The sequence below is a fragment of the Pipra filicauda genome, unplaced genomic scaffold (genome assembly GCF_003945595.2).
Source record: "Pipra filicauda isolate LSUMZ 115617 unplaced genomic scaffold, ASM394559v2 scaffold256_size1097316_pilon, whole genome shotgun sequence".
Classification (NCBI taxonomy): Eukaryota; Metazoa; Chordata; class Aves; order Passeriformes; family Pipridae; genus Pipra; species Pipra filicauda.
Window position 1 is genome coordinate 597,652 of NW_024104372.1, and position 14,298 is coordinate 611,949.

Genomic DNA, 14,298 nt, shown 5'->3' on the forward strand with positions numbered 1-14,298 from the left:
CTCCTCTCCAGACTAACCAGGCCCAGCTCCTGCAGTCTCTGCTCATGAGGGAGATGTTCCAGACCCCTCATCACCTCTGTGGCCTCTGATGGACCCTCTCCAGCACCTCCTTGTCTTTCCCTTGTCTGAGGATGCCCTCAGAGTGCTCGGTACCACTGCCCCGGGTCACACAGGTGCTGCAGTCGGTCCCTCGCCTGCGGGAACCCCTGTCCTGCCTGCCCGCCCGTCCCTCCCTCCCTGCCCTGGCCGGTCACCGTGCTCCGGGCGGAGCCGCGCTCGCCGCCGGTCCCCGCCGCGCCGAAAAACCTGCTGAGCACGAGCTGCCGCCCGACCGCGCCGCGCTCCCGCGGCCCCCTCGGCACCATGGCCCGGCTGGGCCCGGCACCGCCTCCCGCCGGATGGGGCCGCTCCGCCCGCCCCCGTCCAGCCCGCCCGCCCCGGCGCTGCCCAGCTCGGCCCTCACGGCGCCGCCATGGCGCGCTCGCTCAACTCCATCGTGGCCGTGAGCCAGAACATGGGCATCGGAAAGGACGGGCGGCTGCCCTGGCCGCCCCTCAGGTACGGCCGCCGCGCCGCCGCCGGGCGAGAGTGAGGGCGGGCGGACTACAGCTTCCGGCGTGCTCTGCGCCGCACCATTGCCGCCGGGCGCTGCGGGGCCGCGCGGGGTGCGCCGGAAGTTGTAGTCCTTGAGGGCGATGCTCGGCGAGGCGGGAAAGCGAGGCGATGGCGGGATGGCGAGGTTGGGGTTTCGGGTGGGTTCGCCTTCACGCCATGGCGTGGGTTGTCCCTCCTGCAACCGAGGACAAAGGTCCCGCCTCGGCCATGGCATCGGCCCAGGCTCTGTCTAGCCGCTCCTCCCCGGGCACCATCAGCACCCGCTTTATGTTTGGGGGTTTTTCTTTCTTTTTTTTTTTCTTTTTTTTTAGTTAGAGAAATTGCCAAAAAATATTAGAAATTAGAGACCTCATTCTTAAACCACATTGTAACACTCTTCGTGTTTTCTCGCCAGGAATGAGTACAAGTACTTCCAGAGAATGACTACCACGTCTCATGTGGAAGGTAATGTGGAGCTGTGTGTAGTGTCAGGCACGGAAAACTGGGGATTTTACATTTCCCTGGATTACTAGCCTTATTTCTGCACACAGCCTGCCCTCCCAAGCCTCCCCTGTACTTCATCCCTTGGGAAATCGTTCGGGTCAGATGAAGACATGAGATGATTCAGATGTTTTGGGGATTCAGGTGATCTGTTAATGAAAAGGATTCCCAAGTCCTGTTTCCCCAAAAGAGTAGAAAACTTCACCTGAAGTTTACCTAAAACATCTTTCCCTGAAACTCCTTGTTAAAAATGGAAAGGTTTTCACATGCTGATTAACTAGCAGAGATGGTTTGTGTTTTTCAGGCTGTTTTAGCTTATCTAACTTGTTTGCTGTAGCTCAGCCTTGGTCATTTATTCCAAACCTCTGACCCTTCTGATGTAATTTTGCTTGGTTTTCTGAGTGCTGAGCCATCCCCATATGCCAGAATACCGTAACCCTGCTGATAATACACAGCAGCTGTAATGCAAACATTTCCCAATGTGGTCACTTCTTCCTATGTTTTTTTTTTTTTTTTCATGCTCCTGTTAAAACTCCTGGTCAGCCTAATATGTTCCCTTGTTCTGATTAGCTGACCTATTCCATTTTCTGACTTAAAGGTCTGTTCCATAATCCACAAGGAATTTTTCAACAGTCTTAAGGAAGAATTTTATTTGTGTTTTGGAGACCTCATTCATCCCATTGCAACTTTTAAAAAAAAGAAGAACACAATTTTAAGTCTTTTTAGATGTCTGCAAGTTGAATCTTACCTGGCACAAATAACCTGTGATCAAAAAAAAAATGTTTAAAATACAATTAAAAAGAAAAATTTTGCTTCATCCTGCCTGCAGATCTTTTGATAAGTTGTGACCTTAGATGTTAGGTAGGTAAGTTGCTTCATGACCAGGGTTCTTAATGGATTATGCTGCCATAAATCTTTACAGCAGGGATGTCGCCATTGACTCTCTTGACTCTCAACCTCTGTGTTTATTTTTCTGACAACTCTATTTCCTCATAAAGAGAAACCTTTCTCTTCTTAGGACTGTGTATATAAGAGGTAATCTTATAAAAAAAGGTGTGTATATGAGGTTATGAATGCTTGGGTTTGGTCAGAAATTATAGGTGAATTTTTAGAATATGATTGAACACCTGATACCCTTCAGCTTTAGATTTAATTTTGATGGTTCTTCTAGAAAATATTATGAGTTTATATGAGACTGCATTGGTGTCAGCTGACTGACAATGCTTTGAGGCCACAAACATGTGACTGATTAGTGAACTGGGGCCTAAGCTTGTGCTTTTGTTAACTGCTGACGTGGAGTTTAGAAGGGGAAGTCCAGCATTGTCACTAAACAGTAAACTTAAGTAAATGTTTCCTCTCATACTCAGGTAAACAGAATGCACTGATAATGGGTAAAAAAACCTGGTTCTCCATTCCTGAGAAGAACCGTCCTCTAAAAGACAGAATTAATATTGTGCTCAGCAGGGAGCTCAAGTAAGTATGGTGAATAATAGACCTGTAAAACAAATAAAAATTCTACACCTAAAAATACCTGTAGCAAATCAACATACAGTAATTCCAAATGTATAATTTCTGGTATTTGGTTAGAAAGAATTTCTGCTCTTTGTCCTGAGTGTTATAACTACTTTACCTTTAATTTTTTTTTAATTAATTTACAAGTAATTGTCGTTACTTTGCATTGTAAGTACAACTTCTAGCTCTACTCACAAACCATTTGACAATTGTCCATAGTTTTTCTGACTCGTGTTCGACTGCATTTCTCTAGTTCCTGCTTAGATTGGTGGCTCTTAATCCTTTTTTTGAAGCTTATTTTTGTTAGGATTTGTGGATGAACTGCCCTTTTTCAGAGCTCTCATCTTGAATGCATCACCCACAGTTACCCAAATATTATTAAACAAAAGTGTCCACTTAGAGTGGTTTATTGTTTTGGAGGATGTTGGTGGGTTTGCAGCTGATCATGTGGGTGGGCAGTGAATAGGGGCTTTTCAACTATTTTTATTGAATGAAATATTAATGTTTTGGAATTCAGGTAAAAATGTCTATATTATCTGTAATTTATTTTATTTATATATATATAAATTCCTCTGTTATGCTTTTTCAAAAACATGTTATAAAATTTCAGATCTATAATTTATAATGCCCCTTAAGTTACAGTGAAGCTGAAATCTGATAAACGTGCAGTCAGATGAGAATTCTAACATAGATTGGCAATAACAGGCATTTCAAAACAATTACATTTAGTTGTTTGTGAATTCAGCCAAACACATTGTGTCTCTAGATTGTATTGATGATCACAATGAATTGCCTTCTGATTATTTAGTGATAAAACTTTGCTTTTTTTTAGGGAAGCCCCAAAAGGAGCACATTATCTTTCCAAAAGTCTGGATGATGCTTTAGCTCTTTTGGATTCACCAGAGCTAAAAAGTAAAGTAGACATGGTTTGGATCGTCGGAGGCACTTCAGTTTACAAGGTACATTCAGCCTACTCCTGAGTTACTCATTCTTTCTGGTGGGATGAGAATGGCTCAAGTCCCTGTTAATTCTGCATTAGGAAGTGCAAACTGCAGTGATTCTAACAGAGCAAGTCTTGGAAAGTGAAATTTCAGCTCTCGAGTTTAAAATGCCTGTCCAAGTAACCAAATGTTGGTCTTGCCAGTGGGCCACTGCCATACAGTTGTTGTGCTTTTGAGAGCTTTATTTTAAATATCTAAATTGCTCGTTTTTTCAGCCAAAACCACGATTGCTGTATTTATTTTACCGAGGGTGCTGACTGACTCTGCAAAGGATATGAAAAAAAAAAGAAAAATGGTCCAGCATTTTTAGCCAGAGTATGACCCTTTTTACATGTATACAGGTGAGAAAATAGGGTTTAGAGAGAGCTGCCAGGTGATGGTGTCAGCAATAAGAGGAGATAATCATATGACGAGAGGTTGCACTCACTCTGCTTTCCCATCCAACAGCCAGATGTCCCTACTGCTCCCAGTCTCTGGATTAGTAATTGAATTGTTAAGAACTGTAAAGCAATTATTTTTTTAATAGTGAAGGAAACAGTTCTACTGTCCTTTACTGTCCACTTGTTGTTTGGCACTGGGATTTCAGATGTATGATGACAGTGCTGTCAAGCTCCTAGCAGCAAATGGGGGCTGATACTATGCCTTGTATGGGGCAGGAAAATACATTTTCTGGTATTTCTTGCCTTTGCAGTTTGTGCCTTTCACAAACCTCTTCTCTGTGTCTTCGGAATGCATCTTATACAGTAAAAAAAGTGAAGTATTTAGATATTGCTAAAGCTGTGAGAAAAATGAAGTGCATGTGTAAATAGCCTGTAAAACACTGTTGTTTCTTTACTCCCTTTTTTTAGTTTCTGTTTTATAATCACTTCTGAGTGTGGTGAAGTACACATCATGTATTTGATATTGCAAATGCGTTCAGTCCATAATCAGGTATTATCCTATAGAAGTAATCTGTCCTTCACTCTCAGTCTGCTTCCCAGCAGGGAATTTGTGGAGACAACTTCTCTTCACAGTGGGCACAGCTGCCCAGAAGAGCCTCTGGCAGTAGTTCTGCAGGATGCAGGTGTGAGCAGAACCATTTACCCCTTTCCTGCAACAGCCACAGGCTCATCTAGTGCTGTAGAGAGTGATTGTTTTTGCTTCTCCTTCCAGGAGCACCCGTCTTGTAGACTTATATTTTAACTATTTTTCCAGTGTCTGGCTGATATTTGGTAGAGAATAATGTAAGTTTTTAGACTCTTAATCACCAATACTTAGATTATAAATTGGAAGCTTTGACCAAGAGTAACTTGGAACATACTATTTGTGCTGATTAGTGTAAGGGAATATGTCTTAGGGTAATAGGAGACCTGCTTACCCTGGACATGGAGAAGCATTGAGAGAACTGAGGATGTTCAGCCTGGAGAAGAGAAGGCTCTGGGGAGACCTCAGAGCCCCTTCGAGTGCCTAAAGAGGCTCCAAAAGAGCTGGAGAGGGACTTTGGACAAGGGCCTGGAGGGACGGGACAAGGGAGAACGGCTTCCCACTGCCAGAGGGCAGGGTTAGATGGGATATTTGGAAGGAGTTGTTCCCTGTGAAGGTGGTGAGGCCCTGGCACAGGTTGTCCAGAGAAGCTGTGGCTGCCCTATCCCTGGAAGTGTTCAAGGCCAGATTGGACAGGGCTTGGAGCAACCTGAGATAGTGGAAGGTGTCCCTGCCCGTGGCAGGGGGTGGAACTGGATGGGCTTTAAGGTCCCTTCCAACCCAAACTGGTCTTGAATTCTGAAATTTTGGCTGTTTTCCCCCTTGCAAACATCTGCTCAGGATATTTCAAAGGAAATATTAATTCATTAGAGAGAAATCTTAACCGTTTTATACAGATTCCTGCATTCAAACTAGGCTTGTGATCTTAACTAGAAGAGTTTGATGGAAAACACACACCTCTACCAAAACTGCAGGTCATTTTTGTAGTGCCTGTATTAAAGATGCATAAAGGGTTTCACAAGAGTATTTCCATTATACTATGTACAAATGTGTGGGAAGTAAAATAACAATTGGTAATTGAAGTGAATAATTTTATTTGGTAGTTACAGGTATTTGGGTTTAAAGCACTATTTTGATCTTACTGCTTTGTGCGGCTCAAAGGTTTAGAACTGATTGTGTTTATTAGTATGAGCCTTGTCCATATAAAGGGCTACCCCATTTTGGTTATTCAAGCTGTTATAGGATTTTCTTACAGGAAAATGTGTCTATTAATCATTTCTGCTGTCAAACAGAAGGATGTTCACATGAGATCTTCTTGCTGTCCTTTTAGATCAAGGCAAGGACACGCAGTTGGTACAATCAGTAGTTCCAAGGGGAAGGTGCCTCAAGGCTCCTCTGTTACAGCTCTCTGTCTGATCCTATGGGCAAGGAATATGCACAGCACCGGCCTAGTGTGTTCAGGATAGTTGTTCTGTGGATTGCTAACTCCTTAGTGCACAGACATCTTTAAGTTGAGTTCGCTATGGAAGGGAACACACCCCTGGCACTTAACTTTGGGGTGGGCTGCTTTGGCAGCCTGTCAGGGGCTGATATGGATGTTGAAGGATGAGTAGGAACATGGGGGGATTCTTGGGGTCCTCACTGGGGATGCTCTGCCCTGGTTGGTCTGTGATCCTTGGCACAGTGAGCTTAGGCTGGTGACATCCCATTGAGTCTGGAGACATCCCACTGGGTCTGATGATGACATCCCACTGGTGTGGGATTCTGGGGAATGAGGAGTAGGTGCAAAACATATTTGAATATGAGGGTGCACAACTGAGGACATCTGTCAAGAGCTACAGCAGCAGCAGCCGCCATTGCCAGACAAGAGGGTGGCTTATTGCCCTGTGGAGCCTTTTAACACAGCTCCCAACCTTAGTGCCTTCTGATCAGTTTGGCCTGGGGAGGTCCCCCGTGGCCAGGGCTGTTGTCCCCCAGCTCCCAGGAGCAATCCTGCCAGCCTTGTTTCTGTAGATGGTGTGAGCAGGGATCTTCCAGGCCTTTGCTGCCTTTGGTTTCCCACACCCTTAGTGTGGGTTATTCAGGACATCTGAGCACCTGCCTCACCTGAAACAGTGCATCCCCTCTGTGCCTCGTGCTCAGCCCAGACACCTTCACACTGAAACACCAGCCTGACCTGACCTCACCAGGGAGTTGTGCCAGGTCAGCACCCGCCCAACTGCAGGGTGAGGGCAGTACTGATGCCTCCACCTGTACTCACAGCACAAGTTTACAAGCTTAATTTCTTTGGATCTTAGCATGGTGACACACTCTGTGGATCCTCTGCACTGCTTGGGATCTCCTGAGTTCTAGAAGGAGTTGAGGTTGCTGTTGGTTGTGTGGGTGTGGAAGGAGGAGCGGAACAGCCCAGCAGTGGTCAGTAGGTTACAGCAATTACGAAGCTGTTCTGTGTAATGACAGGCACTTCATGATTTTGTGCAAGCACTTCATGTTTGAGGGCTGTCTGCTGACCTCTGAGTGCTTCTTGTGTGCTGGAAGTGGCTCACTCATAGGTTCTGGCTCTGGAGTCCCTGGTAGCTGTTAGAGCTTGTATGGGTTTCCCTTTCCCCATCCACGACGCGGGGGAGCCCAGCTCTAGTTCCTTCTCCGTCTGAAGAACCATTTCCGACGTCTTGTGGGACGGGGAAGGGGGACTCCAGAAACAGGGTTTTTCAGGCCCCGAGCCTGGAGGGGAGAGGTGCCCTCCCCTCCCCCCAGCACCCACGTGGCTCCATGGCAGGCACAGAGACAGCACACCGGGCGTGGAGAGGAGGCAAGAGAGAGTTTATTGTTGGGAAGGGGTTTATAAGGCTTTTAGGAGGGTCAAAGGGGAACCAATCACAAGTTCAGGGTCACACAGAAAAAACCATCAGGTAAAGGGTCAACAGCCAATAGGAAGGGGTTAAACAAAGGACCAATGGGACGCCTCAGGACACCTTTCCCAGGACACTCCTGCATGGGAGATAACAGTTGCTGTGGGGGGTGTTGGGAAGAAGAAACACGTGTTTGCAAAGGGACCACAAAGAGCCATTTTAAGACATGTTTAGACAAGTTTCTCATCAGGTATAGTGCTACAAGCTTGTCAGACATATCCCTGGAGCACATTTCATGGCTTGGTTTCATCCCCAAGAAATTTAGTTCATGAATGTCAAAACTGTTCCCAAGTACAACTCAAGCTTGATGAGTGGGAGCAATCAGAAGATTCAGTAACAGTTGGACTCAATGGTCTTGGAGGTCTTTTCTAACCTCTGTGATTCTACAGTTTTGTGATTTCAAATCTTCTGAGTTCAGACACTGATGCTCTCTGTGTGGAGGTATTGTCTCCTGATTGAGATGTTGTCATGGTTTGAGAGCCCCAAAATCTAATTCCCTAGTCCAAAGCCCCTCCCACATCTCAACCCAGTGTGAGATGGTTTCCAGACACTACATGAGACTCAGAATGGGGGAAAGGGAATACATTACAATGACTGTACAAAATAAATACTACAATACATTATATACAATCTTAATTATCTCTACCATGACATAAGTATTTACAATGGATCAAATCTCTTCTCCCCTCCAAATAAAAGTCCAGGAGGGAAGAAGGAAAGATCCCTTTCCACTTTCAGAGCAGTAATGTCTCTAGGGCAGCAGCTTATCTTCTTCTCATGCAGCAGCTGTAGTCGGATCTCTGCCAGTACACACGAGGGGGTATCCAAGCCCTCTCGGCCACTCGTCTTCAAGCGAGGGTCTTCTTCCATGGGCTACGTTCACCCGGACAAGGTCATCTCACCATGGTCATATCACGAAGCTCAGGGGTCTTCGTGACGGTCCGTGTCTTCAAGGGATTCAAGTTCCCCTACAGAGCTCTGTGCTCTGTCTCAAGCAGCGGGGGGGGGGCCAAGGTCACCCCCCCCGCATTCCTTCTGAGCTTTACAGCTCTTTTCTGCAGTGCTGCTGCAGTTTTAGGACTTCCATTCAGTAGGAGCCCATCCTTTCCACTTAGGAAAGGTCACAAAAGGAGTTTGGGGTTTTTTTGGTTTAGTTCTTACCCCAAAAACTCTGTCTGTAGAGCTAGTTCTGCTCTCTCTCTTCTGCTGCTGGCTCTCTTCTCTCGGCTCTCTTCAGACAACTCTGTGTCTTCCTTGGCTGCATGCTGTTTGCCGCTTCTTATCTTCTGCTGGCTCTCTGCCACGGCTTCTCTGGTCAGTGCTGGTCTGCCGCTGCTTTCAGTATCTCTTGCTGCTGCTCACGGTGGAGAAACTCCTTCAGCTCTCAGCTACAGAACCTGGCCCAGTTTAACACTGTTCCAAGTTCCTGCAGCCCCCTTGCCGGGGGCTGGGGGGGGCCCAGAGGCCCCAAGGGGCTCCGAGCCCCTTGCTCGTGGCTTTCACAACATGAACTACTTCTTCTACAACCAACAACAACTACCTTCTCTTCCGTTCTGCTTGTGATATGTTTATATTTCGCTCATTGGGTAAAACCTCAATACCTCAAGGGTCACCACCCCCTGGGGTTTTACCATTTTATAACTTCAGGGGGAAAACTGTTTCCCCCCACCACAGAGGTTCAGGTCTTGGCTTTGACTCTGAAAAACAGTGCTAAGGGACATCCTAAGGGAGTCATAGAATCACAGAGTGGCTTTGATTGGAAGGGACTTTAAACACCGTCTTATTCCAAACCTTCTGCCGTGGGCAGGGACACTTTCCATTAGACCAGGTTGCTCAGAGACTGCTCAGTTATATCAGTTTCTTTTAACTAGATTTAAACTGTGTAGTTTAGACTGATTAGAAACAACACTCAGGCTTTACTAGACTGTTCCTAGGAACAGGATCTATGAGTCCAGCACATTGCCACATATTAAATACAGTCGTCTTAAAAGAAAGAATAAACAACACACACAGGTGTTGATTTACTTATGTTGGTATGGTCTTATGATATGGTGTTTGTAGAATGAGTACATCAACATTCCATCAGCTCAGCACTATTCATCCTCTACCTTCTCTTCAGTCCTGAGAAAAGGAATGTATGGAATGGGCTGGACAGGGCAAGAGTGAATTGAATGTCACTGAGGAACTACTTTAATCCCCGTGGAAATGACAGAGTTGTGATAAAGCTCCTTTGCCATCCTTCCAGGTCCATGGCAGTAGTTGGCAGAGGTAGTGTCAGAGTCCGGTCGTTGCCAAACAGGCTCATGTATAGGCTCCGCACGTATAAGGCTTCCTGTTTGATCCAAAATTTACTTATCTGAAGATATTGTGAAAGAACATGGAGGACCAGGTACTCCCAAAGGAGCTGGAACCCAGGGGCAGTAACTGGGATGACAGGGGACACATCAGCTAGGGCTGGAGGTGGTGAGAAAGGTCTATGGGGCAGAATCAGGCCCCATGGAGGTTACCAGAGTCAGGCACAGCCCTGGAGTGACCAGACAGGGCCATGGGCACAGGCCAAGGTCAGGTCAGAATGTCAGCCTATATGTGATTCAACTGCTTATTTAAATCCCAATATAGGGAAAATTGTGAAATGGAAAGTGGAGTCACTTTACATTGTGTTTCTCCTTGCCCACTGCACTCTCTCTGCCATGACACTGGGCATTCCCACCTGCTGAGGAGAAACATATGGGTTATAACCACCTCAAGTCCCTTGCTTTTTCCCGAGTTCTTCTCTGTTTGTTGTTTACTATTCGTGGGCCACCTCCACACAGACTCCAGAGCTAGTCTGGTAACTGAGGAAGCATTTGCACTTCTTTTATTAATGAGCGGATGGTTACACAGCTGGTTGGTTCACTCATCTAATGAAACCATTTACCTGGAACAGAGGTCACCATCTGGTCCCTTTGGACTAAATTCAGTTCTCTTTGCAACATCTGTGATCAGTGTGCTCTTCCCTGGCCTGTCCCGGTGGTAGAGAGTTCTTGCTGAAGCTGACTTCCCAGAGCTGGATAGGACATCAATTTACTCTTCTACTACAGAATAGAAGTATCTCCATTTGCAAAAAACAGTATGTTTTTATTTGTGGAGCAGATTATTATTTTTCTCTCATTTTGCAGTTGTATGTTTCTCTTCTTACCTGCCACACTTACTTAAACAAATAAAAATACTGATATTTATGTAGAAGCTGGACCAATACCAGTTCAGTGCTGTTGGATGCTGGTGTGTTGTGAGTTACCCCTTCCATTTTTACCTGTTGTCTAGTAATCAGGCAGCTTTTCTAGAAATTAACCTCTCAGCAGTGGCAACAATTACTTTTATTGTATTCCATTTGCTATGGCTTGGTTCCTGTTCTTGCTGCAGTAGTACCTAATAGCCTGCTGCATGGTGAGTCACCTTCCACAAAGAGCATTGCTCATTGCCAGTTTAAGGGAAAGGGAGGAATGGCTGCAAGCTTTTCAAAAATATATTGTAACCACCATCACCAGTGTAGCTTTTAATAGGTTAGTTTAATGCCACAAGGTATGGGGAGAGGTGTCTTTCCAACCTCATCTGGAGACAAAATATCTCAAACTTTTGACTCCTGAAGTTTTTTTAGTGACAAACTCACCTAACAAGTGTCATTTTAAACTTTTTCGTCCAAGAAGCTTGGAAACGTTGTTAAAAACTTTCAATGCATTTTATCACTTTTCCACAGTCCAGAGATCGAACTTTGAAGTTCTACTGATAGGCAGTTTGATCTCTGGAATTGCAAACTAGTGCAGACTAAAAATACACTGCAGATCCTTAGTGTTGATATTAATTAAACATCAGAACAAACGACCTTGAGGTGAGGGCATCTCCCACCACCTTCCTGTTTCTCAGAGAGGTGTGATTCAGAAATTGCTTGTTGCAACTAGGCCACACTGTTCCTTTCTCCTCACAGGGCTATTCAATTTTTTTTTCTTAATTTCTATCAGATAACCCAAACTCAGAGTAGGTATTACTGCCACTTACCAGGTGGAACGGACACAAGGTGAAATTAGCCCTTTAGAAAGTGCTCTTGAGCAGAGTCTAAAAGAGGAGATTTAGAGTGTAATTTTTTCCCTGCTTTGCTAAAATCCTGTGGTGCATAAAATAGTGACTGAGTTACTATTGTTTTTAAAGGCAGCAATGGAGAAACCAATTCATCATCGATTGTTTGTGACAAGAATCTTGAAGGAATTTGAAAGTGACACATTTTTTCCAGAAATTAACTATAAAGACTACAGACTTCTCACAGAGTAAGTATCAAATTGCCTACGAGACTTGTCTTCAGACTAACCTAGTTTGAATGTGCAAGGGTCCTATTAAGGCCATTTTTGGTTTGAGTTAGAGGTGATTTTTTTCCCCAGTATCATACTTTGCTTACAAGCTGGAGTTGCACCATGCTCTGCACAGAGGTTCTTGGAACTCATTGTGTTCTTCAGCCTTCCCATAATCTTTACAGTAAGGAATTGCATGTGTCAGTTTGCTTCAAAAAAAAGTACCTTTCTTACTGTTTCTGTATTTAGAATTACTCAAATATTTACTAAGCTTTGTAACTCTCTGTGTGTTGTGAGTAAAAAATATTTGGCCTCTGAAAGTCTTTGATAAATTGCCAAAGACAAATGAAATGGTTTTCAGTAGGGAGAGTTGAGCTTTATAGATTTCTAAGATTATTCCTTTTCTCTTGACAAAATTACTTATTCCTAACAAACGTAGTAGGGAAAGGCATCAAACCATGAGTTTGTGCCATTCACTGTGGTTTCTTCTATATTATCGTTGTCGTATCCAGTCATGCTTTTATGTCCTCTCCAGCAAGACTACATCCAGTAGGCAGTAAGGAGGCAGCAAAAATTTGGACACCTGCCTCAAGAGCCAGGAACAACAGGACCTGTTCCTCCTCCTTCTATAGTTTTGGCTCCCAGCTGGTTACAGACCAGCAATGGAAGAAACCTGAAGTGTGGAGAGTGAAGGTCTCTTCAGAGGGCCCAGGAGTGGATTAGCACAGCACTGAGGGAGCTAGGGAAGAGGGATGCAGGAGAGGCAAACAAGGTGATGGGTGAGGAGGATGAGTCACCACCTCCAACTCCAACATATTCTGCTCTGCATTCACTTCCGTGTCCTGAGGCCTGACCCAAAGCTCCCTCTCTCCCTCGTGGCTGTTCCTCGGTTGTACATTGGTTTTGGCCAGTGAACTGAAATCAAAGTTTGGCCTTGCAACATGAATTTATAAAGTATGAGGCAATCTCCTCACTAAAGTGGAAACCTGACACCATCACACCTAGCAAATAAAATTTAAAATGTACTTCTCCCTCAGAGTCAATATTACTCATACAAAATCCTTGTTCTGTCACAGGGAGATGAAAAGGTTTTTGAAAGTGTCTGTTAATAAAAACTGCTTTAGAAAATCTGGTATATAGAGGAACTCTTTCTGTGGTAGCAGTCAGCTGCTTTAAGAATCTGTTGCAGACTTTTAAGAAACCTTGTCCTTAACATTTCTTCTAAACCATCTGAGGAAAAGCAAAGCAAAAAAAACCCCAAAGTGTTCTGTACCTTGGCAGACATTTTGAATAACCTATTGGAGACTTTAATAAAAATGTTGGGAATTTTTTGATTAAGCCAAAAATAGGGGGATTGTTTTGCACCAGAGTATGCTTTCTTGATATAAAATATGTGTGTACACGTTGCAGATAGTATTAATATGATTCTTAAAAACAGTTTTTATGTAGTATACCTGTTCTAAGCACAGTATTTTCATTTCCTTTTCCAAACAACTCGCTTTTCTAGTTGATTGGATAAATTACAGGTGAATCATCATGACATTTTTATCTACTTTTTGGCTTTTGCTTTTTCCTCTCCTCTCTCCCCAGGTACCCAGGTGTCCCTGCTGATATCCAGGAAGAGAATGGGATCCAGTACAAATTTGAAGTATACGAAAAAGCTGTTGTGGCAAAGTAAATGAGGCATTCTGTACTTCTGTGTAAGGGGAGGCATTTTAGATCCTGAAGTCTTACTGAGTGTAAATATACATTAAATTTTTGAGAGCAAATTGTGCCGGACAGTACAACAGCTTGGTAGTGAATGATTCCAAAAAACACACCCCACACTCTGTACACGCTGCACTGGAAATAGAAGGGTGGTCTGCAGCATGAAGAGGTAGGTCTGAGCAATTCCATAACAAAGGTTGCATGAGACCTTGCATTGATCTGACAATCCATGGCAGTATCTCTGACACTTCCCTAATGAAAGGCATTAGACTGTGTCAGAGCATTTCTACTGAAACCAAGGGTTTGAGTAGCTCGTGGTTCAAAATGTCCAGAAAATCCTCCCAAGTTTGACTGGGGTGTTGTGTAGCTTTATAGCAGTCTTTGAAGTTTGTTGGTGTAGAGGGAAAGATAACCAAGCCCAACAAGAGAAAGGGAGCCTGGAAGTCTCAGGCAGCTGTTGAGGGATGCACTGATCCTTCTTACCACTCCAGTGTGGGTCCTCACAGGGTCCCCAGCTCTGCCACCAAACCTGCTGCAGTGTGGGCTCCTCTCTCCATGGGGCCACAGGTCCTGCCAGGAGTCTGCTCCAGCAGGGCTTCCCACGGGATCAGAACTTCCTTCAGGAATCCCCTGCTCTGATGTGGGGTCCTTCAGGGCTGCAGGAGGGTCACAGCACCCCCATGGGCCCCCAGGGGTTATAGGGGCACAGCTGCCTCACCACAGGCTGCAGGGTAACCTCTGCTCTGACTCCTGGAGCACCTCCTGTCCCTCCTGCTGCACCGACCT

The 14,298-nt window shown here is 44.9% G+C and overlaps 2 protein-coding genes across 5 annotated transcripts in view; one reads left to right on the forward strand and one right to left on the reverse strand.

Moving 5' to 3' along the window:
- The window catches only part of MSH3 (mutS homolog 3), a 90,750-nt gene extending 90,200 nt beyond the window's left edge, over window positions 1-550 (reverse strand). For all 3 annotated transcript variants that reach the window (XM_039382106.1, XM_039382105.1, XM_039382104.1), the window contains exon 1: window positions 255-550. In XM_039382106.1, the coding sequence (XP_039238040.1) occupies window positions 255-365 (111 nt within the window). In that variant the 5' untranslated portion in view covers window positions 366-550. The remainder of the gene's footprint in view (window positions 1-254) is intronic.
- Window positions 406-13,592, forward strand: DHFR (dihydrofolate reductase). 2 transcript variants are annotated; one of them, XM_027742728.2, is made up of 6 exons: window positions 406-558; window positions 1,010-1,059; window positions 2,463-2,568; window positions 3,440-3,566; window positions 11,669-11,784; window positions 13,396-13,592. In XM_027742728.2, exons 1-6 carry the CDS (start codon window positions 473-475, stop codon window positions 13,481-13,483), a joined length of 573 nt encoding a protein of 190 aa, XP_027598529.1. In that variant the 5' UTR covers window positions 406-472; the 3' UTR covers window positions 13,484-13,592. The 2 variants fall into 2 exon arrangements, with proteins under 2 accessions (XP_027598529.1, XP_027598530.1); XM_027742729.2 differs by lacking the exon at window positions 406-558 and adding an exon at window positions 717-752.
- Window positions 13,593-14,298: the final 706 nt, after the last annotated feature.